This window comes from Bombus bifarius, unplaced genomic scaffold, assembly GCF_011952205.1.
Source record: "Bombus bifarius isolate JDL3187 unplaced genomic scaffold, Bbif_JDL3187 scf7180000007966, whole genome shotgun sequence".
In the NCBI taxonomy this organism is placed as follows: domain Eukaryota; kingdom Metazoa; phylum Arthropoda; class Insecta; order Hymenoptera; family Apidae; genus Bombus; species Bombus bifarius.
Window position 1 is genome coordinate 3,495,425 of NW_022884352.1, and position 23,731 is coordinate 3,519,155.

The window sequence follows — 23,731 nt, forward strand, 5'->3', positions numbered from 1 at the left end:
AGAAAGGTTATTCGGCTCGGAACGGTGTGATAAATTTATCCGAAGAATAAACTAATAGCTATTGTGATCCTATCTCTAAATACAGAAATAACAACAGTGTAAGTATAAGTACAATGTATAAGTTTATGCTGATTCATATCCTTAGTGTTATCTCTTAGTGTTATTAGACGATGGAATGATAGGGAGCAGGTTCATATATTTATAACAAAAGGACATTACCAAGAAAGGTAAGCTTATAGCTTGGGCTAGAAGCTACAGGGAACATAAATAGAAATCTATTTACTACTTCCTTTGTTCCTAGACCTTGCAACCCAAAACATAACGTATACTTAAGGGTACAGTAATATGCACCGCTCCTTATTTACAATATTTCTGCGTAATAGCAGTCTCCAGGTCACGGATGTACGTAAATAAAGATGTAGAATTTTTCTTGAAGCAGTTACTTCGACAAAAATGGATAATCGCGTAGCCAAGAAATAAAATAAAACGATAGTGTTAAAAATTGAAACAGATCATCTTTCGACAAATTTCGTCAGCGTTCCAGAGAAAATGGTGAAATCAAACATTGCAACAATTAGTTGTAATAACTATGATGATAGCATAAGAAATTCATGTAATTAATAATAACGATATATATTAATCGCAGATTGAACAACTAAATTTTTCCCAGCAATTAAAAATGTACAAGCATAGAAAAAAGAAATTTATTACGCCACATTGTTAAGAAATAAATGGTTAGCGTGACGCGTACGATGTAAACTGTGCTAAGTTTCACAGTTCGTATGATAAAAAGCCTGTGTATCGTTATTCATGGTTACAGGTACGATACATCTAACGATGACAAGTTACGGATCGTGTTCTTCCTGGTGAATGCAAATTTATTCAATGAGAAGCAGCCAACCGTGTTTAAGTGTTCGTTTTATGCGCACTGTTTGACAATAACAATCTATTTTACAGCCTTCTCGTTATCGATACATAGACGACACATCTTTTCTACGAGAAAAAGCTTCCGCTTTCCTAACTGCTATTACGAATCAACATTTTTGAATGCTTATGGCTGGTCCTCGATTTTTACCCAACAATTCGTACCGGTTCCCGAGACATTCGATCTGAAACATTTTTCAAAGGTTTTGTCGGTTTTGCGGCAATCAGATCTGCCTGTTTCGAAAATACTGTTTTGAGAGAAACGAATTTAAACTACAGTTTTCGAAATCGTTGAACAATCGGAAAATTGTTCGCGTGAAAGTAAATCGAAAATATATATTTCCCCATATATATCATCGAGAGTTAAAATTTTTCGCACAGAGCTCCGTTCTCGAGAAAATTAAGTTTGAATATTCGTCGAGTATTTCTCTATATGCATTCCACATACAACGCTCTATTTCCTTTCTCCTACATTCCCAATATTTCATATCCTCCATATATCTTGACACATATAAACCAAATAAACACAAAAGAATATGTTTCTAAATAAAGAAGATATATTTATGGCATAAAATGCAGACCACAAATTGGCCACAGGAAATCGTCATTTCGCAGGAACAAAGTTTACTATCTCGTAAGATGAAATTTGTCTTCGCCCATAGAGTCATTTCGTTGGCCACATTTCAGCGGGTGATGTCAGTTAGGTAGTCGAAGCGACTGGGAAATCATCGCTTTGGCAATTCTAATTTAGCAAGCTGGAATAACTATCGGACTAGTTTGTACAACTAGTGTGGAAAACTATGTGTGGAACACGGGATAAAGGAGACAAGGAAACGATATAACGAATGATTTTTAATAAACATATTATTTATTTAATTTTTATATAATATATAATCATCGATACTTTTAGTTTGCATTTTTAATCCAATCATATCGATGTAACGTTACGCAGTGGAGAAGGATGCATCTATAGAACGTATTTTCATAGAACAAATATCTGAATCTAAGATATATAAGGCACAATTGTTGTATCTTACTATTCTCGAATAAAAATAATTGACTTATTTCATCGCCGTAGTTTAACACGTCCGTATCATTTTTCTTTTTTTTTTTTTTTTTTTTGTCGAATGAATAATATCTATCGTATATCATTCAAAGACGAAACGAGACTGTATATAATAAGTACACGCTACATCGTACCAACCCCCATCTGATAAAGAAACTGTTTAAACGATTAAAAACACTTTTTCCCTATTTCCATCTAATTGAGCTAGTTTAGAAATCGTTTATGAGTAGAAGATCAAGACGACGCGCAACTTCTCCCTTCGGAAGAATTTACAATTTTTCCTTATAATTATTTGGTTCTTCGTTGCGAGTCGCGAAATTTACAAAAATAATTGACGAAACCTGATTTATTTTACGTTGCTTGATCGATATGAGAACTTGCGTTTGCATTCTATTCTATCAAGAAATTTTATTCGTATTTCGACCAACACGTTGTACGTTTCGATCTTTTTATACGTGGTAGAAAATAGTTGAACGAATACCATAAATAATCATTTTAATATTTATATGGCAAAAAATTCGTACGATGGCGAATAAAAGAAGTTTCATTGCCACGGTGTTTCGCACGTTTTCAATGAAATTTCTTCTTCAAAATAACAGATAGCTATACCAAAGTTATTTAGAACGAAGATGGAAGCGCGTAAGGGGTTTACATTCAAACAACGTTCTACATATTGACTTCTGGCTGAACTCTGTGAAAATACTTTCAGCCAGAGAAGACGTGTTTTTATGTCTAATCGTAAATTACGCTATTCGTTTCAAGATTTTCACGTCGCGGGTTTCACTACGTCTACGATACGCTTTATTACTCTATTCGTTTAAGTAGATAAGGATTTAATCGATAATCATCGAAATTCTTCAAATGGAACAATCAATGTAACAGAGTCTGGCCAGTACAAAGCAAAATTATCGCACCGCGTTATTGGAATCTTACTTTCGCTTTCTTCTTTCCTTTCTTATTTATTTTTTCTGTTTAGTTCCACATGCGTTTACTTATACTTCGACTTTATATGGCGATCCAGGGATATGATCGTCTCCCCATTTTACGATAACGATGTATTCTCCTCTTTCGCGAACCAAGTAGTTCACGTTGTAATTGTTGCGACCTATGTGCTTCATGGATACTTCGTCGCATGGACCTTTGGGTCCGTACACACCAATGTACAAGATATTGTTACCTACAAACAAGGAAAACACAGATGAATCAACGTTTTAAATTTCTTCGCCTTCTTATCAAAATCATGTTCATCAAGATAATTTCACGCAGTGTTGCATGAAATTGTAACAAACTATGCCCTTTTAATATGCCTTTAAAATTGTTAAAACCGATATATATTGGGTTGACAACTAAGTGATTACGGATTTCGTCAACACCACCTAATAACAAAATCCGCAATCACTTAGTTGCCAACCCAATAGATTACGTTTGTATGAATTAAGTAATAATTATCATTTTTCGATTCTAAATTTGAACATAGTCTATACTCAATGATACTTAAGGACTGTATGAATAATATATTACCGGCATCGCCAGCGTTTACAGTAAACACGTTCTGTTTGCCAAGATATGCTTTCTTTAGACCCATTCCTTTGCTCGTCACCTTACTAGCATCTGACTTGAACAGAGGTAAAACTGGTCCGGCGTGCTTTGATTTGGAAATTTTTTGAACAGTTTCCACCACGATCGAACTGGTTTCTTGTGCGCCTCTTTCTGCCAGATCCGCACCTACAACGAAATTCGTTAGGCTGTTAACTTGGCATTGTACGTGACAATAGGATCTGATTGATATACATTTAAACAATTGAAAATTAATCAATCACAGTATAAAATGAATTTTTCGCATTCCCGTTATTTAGTCTCATATCAAGAGATAAAATTTCCATTTTCTAGAAATGAACGCAGTAACTAGAACTCCTAAGTACATTAAATATCTGATGATTCAGCAGACATTGCCTATTCATAGCACGTCCATGAAGGTATAATAATAGAATAGGCAAGTTCATTGGCGAGTTAAAATTTCGATAGAATAGAGCAAACGGTTAGAACGTAATATCAAAAGTATGATTCTCGTGAAACCTGTGTTTTTCCATCCTTCGGTTTCAAAGTATTACATTGCCAAATTATAAATGTCGTACGAATCAAAATTTCCAATCAAAAGAAACATCCTTCTTTTCTTTGCAATTCCACAAGTTTGTTCAATCTTCCTGCTGCTCTATTCCATCTTCTACTATAAACAATGACCTAACTCTTATTTGAACCAACTATTGTGTTTTATATTATTCGCATTACTAGCCGGAAACGTCTATTAGCTTTATGATTGAATCATCCGCGATCAATTTTTCTCTACCAAACATGGAGAGATTTCAGACTTTTGATCAATAGTATACAAGTACACCTAATCGTTCTCGATGTACTAACCGGTACAGGGAACCTTAAATGGCGAGCCAACGATGTGATATCCATCGTACTTGATACTAATGTAGTAATCGCCAGGTACCAAAGGTGTGTATCTAACTTTGTAACCCTCTTCCACTTCTGTACAGTCCATCGCGACTTTGCTAGGGCCATCTACCGTTATGCACAGTACACCGCTTCCGGCGTTGCACGTATCAATGATAAAGTCTGTTTTCTGGCCAGTTTTAATTTCCTTTAGGCCATTTCCATAGGCATGTAACGCGGCTGGATCAGCATCCACTTTGCCAACTTTGATGCGGTACGGGCTACCCTGTATGTGCACCCCATTGAACTTCACATGGATATTATGGATACCATTTTCCCGAGGCATAAACCGCACCGAGTAAGTGTCAGCGTCGATGCCTTGAATGAAGCAATCGTCCTCGATACCGCTGGGAGACACGATCTGTGGCAAAAGGAATATATTTCGTTACAGCGATCCAACATTTTTTTTAGAATATAATGAACAATAGTAAGTTGACGATATTTCTAACGACGATACGTTAAATGATACGTTAATTTCTAGTAAAGAATTTTGAATACAGCAGCTATTCTTTCTGAATGGTTCGCGGTATTGCTAGTGTATATTTTCAAAAATATTTTCTGATTTTTGGAGGGAAAGTATCTAAAGATGAGATTCTGTTTCGTTCGTGTCAGGTTTCAAAGTTTGTGAGTAAACGTTGACAATTTCGTGATTTCGTAAACGTTGAAAGCTTCGTTTGCGGGTATTTAACATTTTCTACGATATCCGAAGAAAAAAAAGAATAATTCGAGGAAATGTAGCAAAGTTAGGACCGTTTTCGAGGAATTTGATGAAGCTACGATCGAAAGGAAATATTTGGTCGCATGAATGGAAGACGCACGCAGAATATGCGATACGCGCATGCGGCACAAACCTACGCAATATGATGTGGCATCGTTGTTTCACAAGAGGAAGTTATTTAGAGCGCGCGATTTTCGCAAGGACTTTGTCGCCTAAAATGATGTAGGTTTCTAAGAAAAACGAAGGCCTTCAAACACCCCGGCTATGAAATTCCGCTTGTTTAGCTGAAAATTCAACGAGGAATCTGATGTTTATATTGCATCGTTTACGTAGCGATATCACTAGCGAGGTTTCATTTTTAAAGTAAATAAATCCCATGCTTTATGCGTAGTTTCGTTACGTCAGACGCGTACGCGGCATAATTTTAACGAATTCAAAATACAGAAGTATTATTTTTCCAGTCGCCGGGCATCTGTAAACGATACAGACCGTCGTTTATAAATATTTAAATAACCGTTAGTCTCCTACGAAACCCATAAATTAATCCGCATTTATTCGCATTCGCCATCTATATGCAGGTGTGCTAGTTACAATAAATAGTAACTAGAAGATAGTTCTAGATATAATCGATAGATGTAATCGATAGGCTTAAGATATTCTTTTGTTTTTATCCCTAGTCCGTGTAAGAAAGTGCAAGAAAGGTTATTCAGCTCGGAACGGTGTGACAGATTTATCCGAAGGATAAATAGCTATTGTGATCCTACCTCTAAATACAGAAATAACAACAGCATTATCAGGCAAATAATTAATTAATTGGAATTTTCTATTTGTCAACGAGTTTTGGAAATTATTCGTAAGAATTTGAAAGAAATTGTAAAAAAATAAATTAATTCTAGCTATTACCAACGAAAAACATATTGCTCGTAAAGGTACGTGTCACAATGTGATTTAAACGGTATACAAATGGTATGGTACCTTCGCATCGAGTTCACCCTTGGCACCATTTTTGCGAACGAGGAAGATTGCTGGCTTGTCCGGTTGTACGCCGGATTCCGGAAATTGCGCCACTTCCAGCTTATGAGCGTCGCCCATCGCCGGTGATATGTAAAGTTTGTGCGGGGAATCGGGGATATGCTGATCGTTGAACTTTATTCCTACCCTGTATTCACCTGAAAAGAAAGAACAAGTTATTGCTTCGATTCGAATATACGGATTTTATTATAGAGTATCGTATTACAAGTTCGAATAACGTTTATCCGAATTATTTACGATACAAGTACGGACGCTAGTATATTCGGCAAAACGGTATGATTAATACATTCTGGCACGATGTAAATCGACAGATTAATTCCTCTGTCACACCGTGTAGACTAACCATCGTCTTGGCTGTTATCGTCATTTCCCGTAAAGAGTATTTGCGTGGAAGCAGTGAAGGTGGCCATCGTTTTATGTCCACCGATATATTACAAATCCAAGATCGAAATGAATATTTTTATTCGAATGTGTTGCGAGTTCTTAAAAAAAAAAAAAAAAAAAAAAAAAAGGAGCGACGGAAAGATACTGGGGAATAAAAATATCCAAAATTGCAATTACGATAGAAGGAGAATCGTGCGAGAGGGGAGATAAAAGACGAGAAGAGAAATTAGAATGTGACACCGAAATTGGAAAACAATGGAAAGAGACAAAGGTGAGGGAAGATAACGAGATAACGAAAGCTTGACGACGAGAAGAAAAGAAAGCAAAGTGCGAACGCGAAGAAGGAGGATAAAACGAGGAGAGTGGAGAACCGAGCGCAGCTAAATCGCGAACCACTATTTTCCTCTGGCTGATTCTAACTTCTGATCTCGATTCGTCCACGCTTTCTCTCTTTCAGTTCTCCATCTCGCTCTTCTTCCGTCTCTTCCTCTCCTTCGATGCACACCATCCAAATATAACGGCCACGCTAATTCACGTCCAGCAGCCGTAGCCACCAAAATATGAATCCACCTTAGACGCAAATATAGACGAAGGTATTTCTGGATCAGCCGAGAACAGCCAATGAAGACTGGTGAGAGCCCTTGTCCACCGCTGCTTCAGAATGCGGTGAGTCCATTTTTATCGCTGTTCATTCATTCCGTTACGCATAATACATTAACGACAGAAAATGTCGAATCTTTTTTTTTTTTTTTTTTTAATTGTCATCCCTATCCAACTTCTGCGACGATCTTGGTATTAATCGAAGAATAATTGTTTTTTCCCAGGTCGTTAAAACGTCGAGCATCGTTGAAACGTTGCTTGTCTGGACAATTATATCGTTGATCGTGTCAAACAGATATTTTTCATTTTTTGATATTTTGTATTAATAATCGTATCCTTTCTTCGGATCTTCGTTTGAAAATTAATAGATTCTGATCTTCGATTTTACTGTGACAAATTTTTGAAAAAAAGGATGCTCCACCAAGGTAATGTAGAACTTTGAGCTGATCTTTTTTGAAATTCTTAAGTTTTATGAAGCACGTGGTAAATTGAAATTTTTAGCCAATCGTCTATCTTACTTTGAAACGTTCAAAGTTTACCGATGCTATGTAATACTTCTTCTTTGATTGCAATTTAGAATTTCTCTGCTGTTTATATCATTCCTCCATCCACATATTTTCCGCGATATAACGAGAGCGAACATTATCGGGAAAATGTTACTCCGTTGTTTCTGTGGGTTTTTGTTACGCGCATAGAAACGTGAATCACGAATATGCATCATTTAGTTACATATACATTATTATACGCGCATACGTGTGCATCTTCGTTCGATATGTAAACAACGTGACTAACGTTGCAAACTTGCTCTTCTTCGTCCACTTGTGTTATAAATTCTTTCTTTGTATAAAATTGTTTCTTTGCAAGAAATTCATCGCCAATGACTGAATCGAATATTAAACAATTTTTTAAATAAATAATGAATTACTTTACAATTAATTTTATTCCGTATACCGACAATCCGGATAAACAGCTCAAGCGTCTCATTTACTTTCCCCTTGTTCTAGAAATAACCCAATTTCTGGTATTCTTGGTATGCAAGTTCACTGCTTTGTAACACATTGTATGTTTGCTTTCATTGTTACCCTGGCAGCTCCATTGGACTATTGTCTTGATCTTGTGTAGTAAATTTAAGATGTGACTACTATTTTGTAAAAAAAAAAAAACGCAGTAATTATGAAAGAAAATTACCAATTTTGGTTTTAGCCCAGTTGTAGATTATTCTCCTAAGATTTTGCCAGAAATCTATATCAATGGACACTTTGTTCAAAAATAATAAACTCTGGATATTAAGCATTGGATGATTCATGAACGAAAGTCGTAAACGCTTAAACGGTTTAATTAACAGGCATGTTTGCGTGTGGCTGACTCGATGACGATTTAGTACTTCAAATGAACAATATAACATTCGGGATGATTAACCAACCAAAATATGAATTATCGACGTTGGCAGGCATCCATGACTGAAGTGACAGTAAGTGGTAGACTGTTTTATGAACATTTATGTTGCAATTAGTGTACCATGAACCTCATTTTCCATCACTTAATAATGCTGTCAAGCTGACACCTGAGAATTCTATTGTTTCTTTATCCACTTCGTACACACCTTTCACTACCATAAATCTAATTTATCTTTTATTTTTCCGGATTCATATATACACATATTCCTACACACACATGCAGATATTTTTCCTATAAAAATAAGAATATTTTAAACTGACAATACATCAAGAAGCACGTGGCACTGTCCACTGGCTTTTCTCCACCAAGAACATGTGAAATGCATCGATCATAAAATTTTAGATTGTGACACCTTGATCTGTTTCATAATTTCCTCTGTGATACTGGACCGTGGATTTCTATGCAAATTTACATTTTTATGAACACAGAATGAGATGGAACTTGGGTAGAAATTCGTTTCACCTATCAAATATCGCAACAAGTATTATTTTTTATATACATATTCTCGTCTAATATATGCACTCTATTTGCACTTTCAGATGGCCCATAAATGCACAAACATCCGTAGTCTAATAACGCTGACGACAATAATAAAAAACGACTATAACTATTATATTAATTAGAAGAATTCTAATAGCAACTTACCAGGTTCGGAGACGACGTAGCTGACGTAACAGCTGCCGTCCTTTCGATCCTTGAAATCAATTTGAGCCTTGCTAGGTCCTTCCACGGACACGGCCAGAGTACCAGCTCCAGCCTCCCTGGTCCAAATATTAAATTCGCATGGTTCACCCTGTTCTCCTCTTTCCAAGCCAGGACCGCCAGCATGCACCCTGTGTGCTCCGCTATCTCTGAACGGACCGACAGTAAATTGGAACGGTGATCCAGGGATGTGGATGTCCTTGTAGCGAACTGAAACCGTGTGCACTCCGAGCTCTTTCGGTACGAATGCGACTGCATAAAGGCCATCCTCGACTTCTTTGATCTCGGCATCCTCGGTTACGCCTCCTGGAGAGGTGACTGTTGCTGTTAGATCAAACGACGTGATGCCAGGTATCTTGAAGGTAATCTTGCACTGGCTGCCAACTTCCGTAATAGGCACGGCTTCCCTCTGTCTCTGGATCTTCTCCCTTTGACGATTACTACCTTCTCCAGTGACTTTTATCGTAAACGGCGAGCCTTCCACGTGATGATCGGCGAATTTCAAGTTTATTATGTAATAGCCAGGTTCTGTCGGCTTGTACGAGATGTTCAGAGTTCCGTCTTCGTTGTCTTTGCATTGAATCTCTGCTTTGCTTGGCCCTTCCACCGAGAGCGAGAGGCCACCGAAACCAGCGTTTCTCGTGTCGATGGAGAAATTGTTCTCCACGTGAGTTTTACCTTCTACCAAACCTGGTCCGGATACCTTTACCTTTTTCGCGTCGCCCACTTCACGGTCCTTCACGTCGATCTTGAAGGGTGAGTTCTGCACGTGCTTGCCCATCTTCTTCACCGCCACCGTATGAGGGCCGGCTTCTCGAGGGGTGAAGGAGACACACATGTTACCGTTTGGCAACATTTTTAGGAAACATGGCTCCTCGAGACCGCTCGGTGCCGTGATGGAAGCGTTCAGGGACTTCACGTCCGAATCTGTTATCTTGCCAGGCAATTGCACTTCGCTCGACGAACCCACCGAGATTTGGTTCCTCTTGCGACCTTCGCCTGCAACAGATTCCAACAGAGATTTTATCGCAAACGTTTTTCCTAAACCGTACCACGTTACTTCTCTGCGATGGCTCTTTTTTTATTAATCCTCGATTGATTTTCATTCAATATTCTATTGATATTGTTTATCCAGCGCAGGAAAACATACTTATTCGTCGAAAGAGCTCAATCTTTATAAGCAACAGACAACTTCTTGTCACTCTGCCGTAACTAATTTCTCTCAAGAATTCTTCTTTTCACTTTCACTGTTCTTAAGCGTTTAATCTTTAATTCAAGCACTCTGATCTTGTATTTTTCGTTGCAGTTCGATAGAAACGAATATATAGTCGGAAGAAAGTTTTGGTGATGCGAGTAAAATAAATGGGAGCCACGTGTACCTGTGATTTTAGCGGAAAAAGGACTGCCTCGGATGTGTTTGCCGCCAAATATCACGCCGATTTTGTATTCTCCTGGATCGGTTGGTAAATACGAAACTGAAATTGTGCCGTCTTTATTGTCATGGCAGGAGATCGTTGCTTTGCCAGGTCCTTCAATGGATAGCGAAAGACCGCCAGGTCCGACGTCTTTTGTGGAAATGCTGAAGTTTCCTGGTTCGCCGCAAACACCGTATATCAAGCCTGGTCCGTACGCTGTCACATAGCCATTTGCTAAGGAATCCACGTGGAATCTGAATGGTGAACCTAATTCATAAGAAATATATCGTTTATTAAGATAATGAAGCTTCCACGTGCACTGAATCTGGCAAAAAGACCCTAACACTCTTTCTCGTGTTAGTTGTCAGTGTTGTGATTGGACTATGTGCTACTTGAATAACTTTGTTTGTCATATTTCTCGGTTTTTACTTGAAAAATAACAAAAGTTTCTTTCTACTCTCTATACTCGTATGATAATACCATATATTCTATCCAAAAATGTCAAAAAGTACAGATGGAGCAATAAATACTACTACTACTACTACAAAATAGTGAAATATTTTTAAATAGAAGGATATAAATAACAGATGGTACACGTGTACCATAAAATGGAACAATCGATGGATTAACGCTAGAACTACCACACACGCCAATCAAATTGACTGGGTTTACAATTTTATTTTAAAATTCCTACTTCGTGTTATATTTTTTCCACAATGATGTAACGACTTTCGCAAAGCGATAACCAAAAGAATTATGTAATGAATTTTATTTTGTTTTTTATGTATTGCAAATAATTTTGTATCAAGGCTACTTCTACCAACACCAGTCAAAATGACTGATACTTGTCAAAGCGTAAAAGGGTTCTGCAATCTGTTTATCGAACCCCAATTAACCAGTTTCCTCGTTTTCAACAACTTGCCACGCGTTTTTCAAATTTTTTCCGTGTATCGTTTAATATGACGATATCGGATATCAGGAAAATTGCGGATCGATCGCTAGATCGCCAGATGCCAACGCTAAAAATTCCACAGCAATGAAAATGACTGAATCTACAATTTTAGAAATTTGTCAAGCCTCGTTTAAGGATCATAGTCCCAGATGGACTGATAACACCAAAAATATAGTACATAAAATGAAATTGCTTCTGTAAGAAAGTAATCGATCAATAAATATAAAAATATTCTATTATTATGTATTTTTTAAAGACCAGTCATTTTCACTGACTTTGGTAGAAGGAGCTTCCTGTTAACTATCGGTAGTTCTAGCGTTAATGAAACAAATTGCTTGAAACGGCTTCTCGTATTCTGTTTTCCTCGAGCGTAAAAGGCATAGCCAATTCCTAGGGAAAGAAGTTGCAAAGGAAACAATTTTATTTCACATTTTCGATTAACTTCTTTATAAAAATTGTTCTTAAAATGTACTTTGCTACATGTCATCTTAACGCAGCTACGTATTTTATTTTCTGAATAGAAATTTAATATTTCCACGAACCTTGAACATGTTCCCCGTTAAATTTCACTGCAAGCTCGTGCTGTCCCTCTTCTTTGGGATCGTATTTGATGGAAACTGTACCATCCCGATTATCTGTGATTATCGGTTTGTCCATGTTCCCGCTCGGCATCTTTACTTCCGCTGAAATGTAACAAAACAGCAGAGATTTAATAACGCAACGTGAAAATGTAAATTATCGGACGAGAAACGATATGCTCGCAAACGATTCAACGTTCGTCAAAAATTCTATGTAAATATCTTTTACAAATAAGAGAAACACGTATTTACTTCGAAGCACGTTTTCATTTATTTACGCGTTCCTATCAGAAGATTATTAAATATCGTTTCTGTGGTTCGCATTTACGGAAATGTGAATTTCTAAATAAATTGAACAAATGGAATCGCGACAAAAGATAATCTCATTTACGTAGACGATTCAACTCGATATCATCTTCCAAATACAAAAGCTGTGTTATCGATTTATCAAAATTTTTATTCCGTTTACGGTATCATCCCTGCTATGTCTAATACGATCTATCATACTATTCGCCTAACTATACGGAGATATTACACTCTAAAACGTTATAAACGTGAAAATACAAATTTTATCCTTCTAAGAATATCCTTTCAGCAACGTCGTAACAATTTCTAAGAATTGTAAGGAATTGAACCACTAAGATTCTTCAATCTCCATATAATCTATGTATGTGTGTGTGTGTGTGTGTGTGTGTGTGTGTTATTCAATGATATACCACCGAATAGTGGAATATATGAAAATAAAATTTTTTTTTTTTTACAAAGAATTTACTTATCAACTAAAACGCATTAATCGGTGAGATTATGAGAACGCGAAAGGCGAATAACAATTGAGAATATTTGTCTTTCGAAGTATCCCGTGTATAGGTGGCGTGTACCTAAGAGGAATAAATGATCTAATGACTAGGAATAATTTCCGGAACATTGAAACCTTTTGTCGTTTGTACGTAGAAAACGCTCTGAAAAATTAACGAAGAAAAATCGGATCCTGCTGGCGCTGCTGCTTTTCCCCTATAGTTCCAGGTGTAACAGACCGGTCCACGTTCAGGATAATCGTACGAACTGCACGAAATAGTCTTCAATCCGTATCTGTAGAAGGTCGACAGCTCCTGCCACGTGGTTTCGACCTCCTCTTCCTCCCAAACCATATCCAATAGTTCGATTCGGTCGACTCACTGATACGAATAACATTACACGATCGTTGACAATACGATTCGAACGATTATAATCGACTGTCAAACACGATACAATGTGAAGTAAACGACACGTAAACTGGATAGTTTTACGGCATTTTAAGCGAATGTTTGCAGAAGTAAAGTAAAGATTAATTGGATCGTGTTGTTAACGAAAACGTGTTATTAGAATGTCGACAGAGACGGATATTCTAAAATTAAGCAGCTACTGATATTAGCTGATCGTAGCACGATCGCGTAGCACGCGAATGATCAGTGTAATTATTATTTGCAATAGTTTGGCGTCGATTATTTTCAAAAATTGTAGAATCGTGTGTATCGCGTGGATGGCGGATGGTTGAGAATTTGATCGTAAAAGATTGACACAAAAATTAGAATTAATTTCTAAATCGCTGCATTATCTCCAGCTAACGATTAACTGATTCACAAGCTGAGAAAGCTACAGGGGGTTTTTAAATCGCTCGGAATTGTTCGAAAGGACTGGGTCGTTTTAACATGTCCAGGTGTATCGATCGAATCGAATCTAATTAGGTAGAACAAACACACAAAGTTGACGCGTAATGGCATCGTGTGAATCGATTAATCCATCTTTGCTACTGCGATTCTCCGCGCCTTCGTAGGTTTATTATTCCATACTTCCACTTTATTTCCATCGAATCGAATTGATTTACACGATTTAACGGGATTGAAAACGCGGAAAGATGGAACAGCGGATGAGAGAAGAACGCGAGAAAGAAGAGGACACTTTCGAAGCACAAACTCTCGACCAAATGAACCGCATCTAATTCTGTTTCTACACGATCTCGACTCGTCTCGATGTAAAAAAAAAAGAAAAAAAAAGAGAAAAAAGATTCTTTTCGAACGTAGTTTAATTGGATGGAACGCGAGTTAGACGGGACCATTTGAAAAATGTCCATTCGAATTTACTCGTTCGGCCACGAAAAGCTTGCCTCGGTATGTTCGCGTTGTTTCGATAGACGAAAGTGACTGAAAATTCCAGCATTCGATAAAATCCCAGTTGTTAAATAAGATTTCCATACCATCTGTTCGAAAACAGTGTATCGTTTATTGCGAATTTTCACGTCTGGCTGCGATCTTCCATTTTCCACACGCACTGTATCCCTCGCGCCGGATTTTTACCAATCTACCGTGTAAAAATAGAATTCGATGTGTGTCACGTAATAAATCAGCAAACGAATAAATCAGCGATCGATTAATCAAATTCGCAACTATTCCGCTGCGAGAGAGCAATGGAATTTCGTTATTTCTGTCTCGATATCGTCGATCAGGATCCCTCGAAAGGGTGTGCGAAATATCTCGTCGAAACGCGAAGACGAGGAAACGTGTAAATGTCGCTTCTTTTTTCTTTCTTCCTTTTTTCTTTTTTTTTTTTTTTTCTTTTTTCTAAAGCCAATGAACATAAACGAAGATAATACGTTCTAAAGTCGTGGCAGGAGAAGGACCGACCGAACGAGTTACACCGTAAGAAATCGTCTGGATTTCGTCTCCCCTTTAGAAATCCTCGTTACAGTAGAGTTGCTTGCAACACGAGAAAACGTTATCCCGATATCGCTTCCAGCTGGATCACGACGTTTAATCGACTTCTCGAGGGCACATCTCTGGCGCGACTGACGATGAAGCGGGCATCGCTTCGCGAGCAGACGATGCCAGCCCGGGAGACCTTCTTTTTTTCCAGAACACCTACCGTCGGACTTTATATCATGCAGTGGTCGCCTCGTGTCTAATAAATCTTTCTATCTCTGTCACACCGACCCCACCGTACGTATACGGTTTGCTTTCGAGTTTCCCGTGTCTTCTAATTACGCGCTCGTACATCGGGACGCATCTCACCCTTTAATCGAGATGAGAAAATAGTACAACAGCTTAGAGGACACAAATGGTAGAAGAATCGAGACAGTTCGATCGACGCTGTTTTATGATCCGCACTGGTAAAGTAAATTATTTTTTCATTTCCGGAAGAAGAGAATGTGCTTTTTTTTATTTAATGACGGATTGCTCTTTGTCTTTGCGACGCGTAAAGAGTACGTTTAAGAGGAACACCGAAGAAAAGGGAGCTGGGTATATTTCTAGCGCACTTAGAGAGAGGTCCTCTGACAAAATTAAATCCTTCGAGTAAGAATTTTCTCTTTTACGAAAATCGCGCGCTATATACGTACTATTTTATATCTCGATATTTTGTCATATTTTCTGCAACAGGTTCTTTCGCTATCAGTGACGAATGATAGCAAAATTTCACGTAGCTCGACTTTAAATAAAGTAACGCGACTTTGCTAAATTAGAAAATCGACAAACTTCTCGCTATAAGAATATTTTATCTTCGATATTGCGACGAAATGTCGTCAGTCCTTTCGAGGCATACGCGTTCTTTTTCAAATACATTTGTAGCAGCGCATGAGTTGGAGGAGGATGCGTATCGTGTTATCGTCTTGCCTCGGGATATTCAAACCTTTTTGAAGTACGAAACGTAACGATGAACAAAATGCGGGCAAAACAATGCCACCGCTATGTGCAATCGTCAATCGAAGTTGAATTAAAGAATTTAGAGTAAAAGAAAGTAAAGTAAAGTAAAGAGTAAAATTAAAAAAAACACGATCGTTAAGACGATCAGTTATTTAGTAATATTAGCAATCTTATAGCGATTAACACTGAAACTACCACACCTAAATACCACAGTTAAATCGACTGGTTTTACAATTTTATTTTAAAATTCCTACTTCGCGTTACATTTTTTCCGCAATGATGTAACGACTTTCGCGACGATAACTAAAAGAATGATACAATGAATTTTATTTTGTTTCTTATGTATTCGAACTGAAAATAATTTTGCATCGAGGCTACTTGTACCAATACTAGTCAAAAGGTGTAAAAGGGTCCTGCAATCTGTTTATCGAACGCCAATTAACCAGTTTCCTCGTTTTCTACAACTTGCCACGCGTTTTTCAAATTTTTACCGTGTATCGTTTAATATGACGATATCGGATATCAGAAAAATTGCGGATCGATCGCTAGATCGCCAGATGCTAACGCTGGAAATACCACCGCAGTGAAAATGACTGGTTCGACGATTTTAGAAATTTGTCAACCCTCGTTTAAGGATCATCGTCCTAGATGGATTGATAATAGCAAAAATGTACTACATGACATGGTATTGAAGAAAGTGATAAATCAATAAATATTCTATTATTAGGTATTTTTTAAAGACCAGTGATTTTCACTGGTTTTGGTAAAAATAGCTTCGCGTTAACTATCGGTAGTTCTAGTGTTAATAATAAATTTGTGTACGCATATCGAGCAACCGCGCTAAGTATCAACTTGTCTCGTCCTCCACACATTTAATATTACGCCCAGGTGTTAAACTTAATAAACGTTTAATCGCGTAAGATTAGATACAGATATGCAAAAGTAATTTACATTGGTCGATTGCTTAACCTTCGACCGATGTTCCGTACATTGTAAATTGCTTGTAACGTGAGAAATATGATTGGTTCTTGGCAATACGAACCTTAATAAATCCAATCTTAATGAGACGTAGAGAATTTGGCAATAGAGCCGTATTTTTAGATCGAATGGACATTTATACATTTCGGATCTTTTATAAACCTGTGACTCTGTCGACGATAAATTCATTGTATCTTCATATTATGTTTAAACTAGAAGAACACTCGACAAAAGTTTCATGAAAATTCCTACAAAACTCTCTATCGAAATGTCATTTTTCTTCGAATAAAATGCTATGAAATTTTACACAGAAACCTAATTATACATACTCATTTTCGTCTTATCAATTGAATCATAATTATTTATATTTAGCATACTTAACGCTCTCCTGCATTCTTTAAGTCATTTTCGAGCCAATCGTAGTTTCACGTTATTTTCGAATCTTTTTAATTTTCGCTCGTTACAAGTCTGAATAATAAGATAATTTCTGCTAAAAATTTCTATCTAAAGCATCGAATGTTTCCCCGTGTTAAAACAAGAACAAAACTCGGACATTAAAAAATTCCAGAATTACAGCATTATTTAAATAGAAATTGGAAGCCTGTCGTCAGATATTTAATAAAAATGATCTGTTTAAAATTTCTTATGGATGGCCGTGTATATTCGCGCGATCAGACTCATGTACCAGCTATTTGATCCACTTATATCACTTCGATTTAAACGTTCGACACGCTTCGTCCACTTTGATATTTTTACGTTGTCCGACGAAACGGGTCATTTACGCAGACGGTTACATAATTCTTTATTATGTGGAAGGAATTGCGGAATTCTTAAGATAGAAGAGAGTGGAATTTGGCGCGTAATATCCTTCCCTTCCACTGGCTCACTGTTTCCACTTTGCTCAGGGAAATCGTGGAGCAAGGGGGTACGGGATCGGCCGATTCGTACGCGTTAAACGCGTGCCAAAGGTAACACGAGTCACACGAGAAATCCGAGTGCGAGCGTCTTGATTAATCGCAAAGCATCGCAATACGTTGAATTTACACGACGTTACGTTACTCACGTGCGTCTGAATTGCACGAAATGTTGCAAACATATCGACGCGAGAACGACATCCACGAGAACCAAGGAAATTGATCACCGAACTTCGTCTGTTGGTGATTAACAACGTCGATACATCTAATCACACGCGTTCTTTGCGATAGTATTTTATATCTGACACATCGCACGGTGTATCAGTGCGTGTTTCTCTCTGCGAGACGAACGAACATTTCCAAGGAAAATTTCACTCGACCAACTCGTTTGGCTGATTTAGAAAAATTGTTGCTCGGCAACAAACGGAGTTCGCGTTATTTAATTATGGAATTGTCGTAACCGATCTTTCTCGAAAATTAAAATTTTATTTTACGTTCGACAGAGACGCAGCGAAAATTGCTATTTTATGAGCGTTATAGCCGATTATCATCAGCGAGCTACGAGAAATTTAAAGACGCAAAATTCCACGTAATACGAAAAGATATACAGGGTGGTTGGTAACTGGTGGTACAAGCAGAAAGGGGGTGATTCTACGTGAAAAAAGAGGTCGAAAATATAGAATAAAAATTTTTTTAAATTTTTCCATCGAGACAACGATCTACAGTGAGATCCGTTATAACGACACCTGATAAAGTGCACGCGTACCGAGCGAAAATTCAAAGTCGATTTTCTCGAAAACAAAGCGTCGAACGAAAAATTTGTATTCCATATTTTCGATTTCTTTTTTCGCCTAGAATCGCCCCCTTTCCGCTTGTATCATCAGTTACCAACCACCCTGTATAAAATACCTCCAGAGTACGGTACTTGTTACAATAATCGATAGAAGGAGGAATTTTTTCTAGCTTTTTTAAATTATATTCCGAAAAGCGTAAATGTACGTAAAAATCCGCTGAACGAGGAGAGAATGAAAGAGAATGAAGGAGAAGGACAAAAAGATATTTCCAAGATTTCCATCGTTCTAGTTAAAGATTTTGAAACTCGGGCTTCGATTTTTGGGCCAATGACGAATCCGTACATCCGGAGTCACTTAATCATCCAGTATTAATATCACCGCCTCGCTTCCGACACTAGCGTCCACATATCTCTCTCTTTCTCTCTCTCTCTCTCTCTCTCTCTATTTCAGTGTGTGCGCGAACGAAGAACAAGATGAGTGGTGCTACAACTTGTGTTTATCGTTTCACTCGTCCTGTCTACGGTCAATGTTGCAACTTTGATTATACGTAACAACAATGATTCCAATGATTTCCAATGAATTTTGTTATTCATTTGTACTTTCCATCTTCAATTTCATCGAACCGTCTCCTACGATTTTCTACTTTATTTGCACTCTCCTTGGTCCAGTGTTCTCGGTCGCATAGCAAGCTATTTACGCGTATTGGAATAATCACATCCGACAAAGATAACACTAGGCACGTTAATTGTAATTATTCAGAAATTGTAATTATTTCGATGGACCAAAATTATTGTAACGTTTCAATCAATACCATGCAACTCGTCAGTAAATTATCATCGACGTTTCTAAACGACCATTATCCATATTTAATCGTTAATACTATTATTTATCGATATTGTTTATTAGTAAAATAATAAGCGAAGATTCATTCGTAAATCATCTCTCGATTATTATTTGTATACTTGATCGCTTAATCGTTAGAAATACAATGAATACGAAAAATAGTTTTATTTGTTTCGCAGCTACGTATATCATTTTTAATCGGTTTAATCTCGATGTTGCATTAATGAAAATTCTTTTTGTATAATCTGAGAAGCATGGAAGTGGAAACCGTTGCCAAGAAACCTAAATACCATCGTTTACGATGATATTGGTTGGTTAGCGCGCTTAAAACACTGCACCTATTGTTTGAGGAATCTATAGGATCAAAAATATATTATCCTTGAACAAATTCCAATAAAGATAGCGAAACAAACGACGGTTAAACTCTGTATGTAATTACAGTTTGTTCGTGTGTGAAATTTTGCCCACCGAAAACTAAAGCGATATAGAAATACCTTCTTCGTATATAAAGGCTGTTTGTAAATCTTTTTACAGTGAATTTTAACTTTATTTAGTATGAAACGCCATACTTTTACTGTTAATGAATACGTTGCTCATGGCACGAAAAAAGATCGACATTTTATGCAGGGTGGTTGGTAACTGGTGGTACAAGCGGAAAGGGGGTGATTCTAGGCGAAAAAAGAAGTCGAAAATATGGAATACAAATTTTTCGTTCGATGCTTTGTTTTCGAGAAAATCGACTTTGAATTTTGGCTCGGTACGCGTGCACTTTATCACGTCTCGTTATAACGGATCTCACTGTAGATCGTTGTCTCGATGGAAAAATGAAAAAAAAATTTGTATTCTATATTTTCGACTTCTTTTTTCGCCCCCTTTCCGCTTGTACTTGAATATTTAATCAAATATTTTCTTCCTAAAAGATATTAACCTTCCTAATTTATTATACGTATAGAATCTACGAATGCAGCAAATGTATTATACTTATTATAATAAACTGTTTACAGTTCCTATCGGTTACGTTACATACAAGGTGCAAATTTAAAAAGAAAATTAATTTTTATGAAAAATGAATTCCTCGTTACCATCGTACACACTGCCCGAGGCCCAAAATTCCACAGAAAATAGACATCATCGTAATAAATAAGAATTACTCTTCGTTAAATAAATAAACTTACTCGACTATGTTTAGCCGAAAAAGAAATTCGACCAACACATTGAAATCGTTTGTGAATTCTGAAAAATTGTTAGCGATTGTTACTTACATGTTACGGTGCCGTCTAACAGCGGTAAAAGGATGTTATTCAACCGGACCTCGTTGAAATTCTTCCTCGTAGAAACACTGGAGCTTTCTTCGACGGTAGAACTGTGCTGTTTTACAACGTGCTGCTCCTCTTTCTGTCTAGTCCTCTTGGCCCTGTGAGTCTTGTGCGTACTGTGTTCCCGATATTCCTCTGAGGCCTGGAACAATGTTTTAAAAACGCCTTGTAACGTCCAATCTCGCGTATAGATTTTTCTACCACACGGAATTATTTCAATAGGAAGAAAATAAGGCCGTTTGTTTAGTAGCGTATTATTCCGTAAATCGGAGAGACATCGTGAAATGTAATTTGCAATTTGTTTCAAGAGCCGATAGGTTTCCAGGATATTTGTGTTACACGCTTACGTTCCTTTTCGAAGAAATGGCATTATAAATACGGGTCGATATGTCAACATAAATGACGAAATTACAAGGGGACTTCTGAAATGAGGCGATAGTACTTGTTACAGGTCATTACGATAGAATCTACGTATTTTAAGACTGGTGCCAAGCCAAAGCCTGCTATGTGTATATAATTTATTATGTAACCGCGACAGAATTATTGCAAAACATGTATCACGAGAAAAATTCATTAGAAAATCTTGTAAACACACCTGTACAATTAAATCCTCTCGGCTTTTTCCGGTCGAAACGCGCAAGCTTTTAGTTTAATACGCGATTCGGTCGATCTTACGTATTGTACGAAAGAAAGTCGATCGAATGTTACGATCTTTTGCACGATAATACTCGGTAATTTTATTTTTAAAATATTCGCTTTATATATATAGTGCAACATTTTTATTCCTCGTATTCTACTTCCTTTCAGTCTACACTGTGCGAGAAATTAAAGCAACGTGTTGTACATCTGCTTTATAATTCGTATTTTCGTTCTTCAACTATGCCAACGTTCTAGTAATTCAAGAGAACTGAAATTTGGATGAAAATGTCTAAAACGATAGGAACGATCTATTCTCTCCTTTATTCCTCGTATTCTACTTTCTTTCAGTCTACACTGTGCGAGAAATTAAAGCAACGTGTTGTACATCTGCTTTATAATTCGTATTTTCGTTTTTCAACTATGCCAACGTTCTAATAATTCGAGAGAAAATGTCTAAAACGATAGAAACGATCTATTCTCTCCTTTATTCCTCGTATTCTACTTTCTTTCAGTCTACACTGTGCGAGAAATTAAAGCAACGTGTTGTACATCTGCTTTATAATTCGTATTTTCGTTCTTCAACTATGCCAACGTTCTAATAATTCGAGAGAAAATGTCTAAAACGATAGAAACGATCTATTCTCTCCTTTATTCCTCGTATTCTACTTTCTTTCAGTCTGCACTGTGCGAGAAATTAAAGCAACGTGTTATACATCTGCTTTATAATTCGTATTTTCGTTCTTCAACTATGCCAACGTTCTAATAATTCGAGAGAATTGAAATTTGGATGAAAATGTCTAAAACGATAGAAACGATCTATTCTCTCCTCTATTCGCCTACTACATCGTTATACTCGTTCGTTTTTCCAATTTACTCTTCTTATCAATTAAATCGATACAGTGATAATGAAGTGAACGCGATGCAGATATAAACAGCTAAATTTGCAAATTCTTTCATTGCAAATAGAGAAACGAAATGCCCACGCAATTGGCCATCAGTCTCCACAAATCATAAAGCAATGCACCTAGTCATACTGTTTTTTCACATCTTTCGACAGAATGCGCGAGAATTACATATTATGCAAATTGTACTCATTGCGACGAAATGTATTCGAAATACGCGAGAAATTTCGTGCAAACAGATGATAACTACGTTGATTCACTTCCTAACAAGGTGCAGGTGATTTGTACGAAATCATCAACGAAACTATCCTTTACTCGATGTAAGAAAGATTTTTTACTCCAAGTAAATATGCGTTTAAAAAATAAATCCAAACTATCGTCGATGATCGACCAAAGCCTGAACTCTCCAGCTACAGGCGATTTTTATATCTTGCTACATAAAATGCACAATTTTATGTTTTATGTACATTTGTCACAACGAAAACTTCTAACGTACAATAGAAAAAAGGAACGAAAATATCTGGAAAAAAAGAAAATATTTTTATTCGCGAACTTGCAATCTGCAAATAGCCCGCCGAAATGAAGAGAACAAGTAGAAAGGGATTTCTACGTTGACAGCGACTCGAGGGCTAAATCTCTAACATGCATGTACATATATACACATACACGTATGTAACTACTGTAGAAAACAAAATTTTGTCTCTCTTTTACCTTCTTCTTTCCTCGTTCTTTTTATCTATCCACTTTAAATCATCTGGCCGATAGGATGCTTACCTTAAGATGCGCGTCAAAGCGTTTTGTCGCGATATACAACAGCAGGAACCAGCCAGCACGATGGTCGTCACGAAACTCGTGCTAACTGAAAGTAATTTCGGGCACAATGCTGTATTCGATGTTACCATAATAGCTGGCTAGCCCCCACTCACCCACGTCATAAAAGGGTAAAGGATAGTAATCGCATAAAATTACACGCCAGTACTTCCAATCGAAGAAATTCGAAATGTTCATTGCGGTACCGAAACTCCTAATTCACTTGCGCATCCAATTTCTAATCTTCGATGTCGTTTAGCTTTCCAAAATAAAAAGGCTACTTCCTTCGAATGTGTTAATTCGCTCTATGCTAATTCGTAGCATCGTCGTACGGAATTTAACGTTTCTGTAAACACTGTCTTATACTCTATGTCAGAGGTGACAGTACAATAAAATTGCACTTATCCGAACTCTATTTATCGGAGCAAAATTTCAGTCGACGCCCGAGTAACTCAACTTTCACCGACTCGATTTACCAAATTTACTTATCCAAAAGATGATAAACTATTCCTTGAATTCTTAATAATTATCGT

At 37.1% G+C, this 23,731-nt stretch overlaps 1 protein-coding gene and 1 long non-coding RNA gene across 8 annotated transcripts in view; one reads left to right on the forward strand and one right to left on the reverse strand.

Moving 5' to 3' along the window:
* Nucleotides 1-210: 210 nt before the first annotated feature.
* Nucleotides 211-1,398, forward strand: LOC117204127. 2 transcript variants are annotated; one of them, XR_004487021.1, is made up of 3 exons: nucleotides 211-227; nucleotides 302-734; nucleotides 821-1,398. It is a non-coding gene; the product is annotated as an uncharacterized LOC117204127 (long non-coding RNA). The 2 variants fall into 2 exon arrangements; XR_004487022.1 differs by lacking the exon at nucleotides 211-227 and having other exon boundaries at nucleotides 241-552; nucleotides 647-734.
* Nucleotides 1,399-1,773: 375 nt separating this feature from the next.
* Nucleotides 1,774-23,731, reverse strand: part of LOC117217312 (filamin-A) — a 51,744-nt gene continuing 29,786 nt past the window's right edge. For 4 of the 6 annotated variants that reach the window (XM_033464836.1, XM_033464829.1, XM_033464843.1 and 1 more), the window contains 8 exons: nucleotides 20,794-20,989; nucleotides 12,293-12,433; nucleotides 10,763-11,065; nucleotides 9,327-10,382; nucleotides 6,183-6,376; nucleotides 4,409-4,850; nucleotides 3,512-3,715; nucleotides 1,774-3,167 (listed from right to left, as the gene is read on the reverse strand). In XM_033464836.1, coding sequence (XP_033320727.1) covers nucleotides 2,983-3,167; nucleotides 3,512-3,715; nucleotides 4,409-4,850; nucleotides 6,183-6,376; nucleotides 9,327-10,382; nucleotides 10,763-11,065; nucleotides 12,293-12,433; nucleotides 20,794-20,989 — 2,721 coding nt within the window. In that variant the 3' untranslated portion in view covers nucleotides 1,774-2,982. Of the gene's footprint in view, nucleotides 3,168-3,511; nucleotides 3,716-4,408; nucleotides 4,851-6,182; nucleotides 6,377-9,326; nucleotides 10,383-10,762; nucleotides 11,066-12,292; nucleotides 12,434-20,793; nucleotides 20,990-23,162; nucleotides 23,302-23,731 lie in introns of those variants that run through there. The other 2 variants (XM_033464862.1, XM_033440974.1) reach the window with 2 other exon arrangements.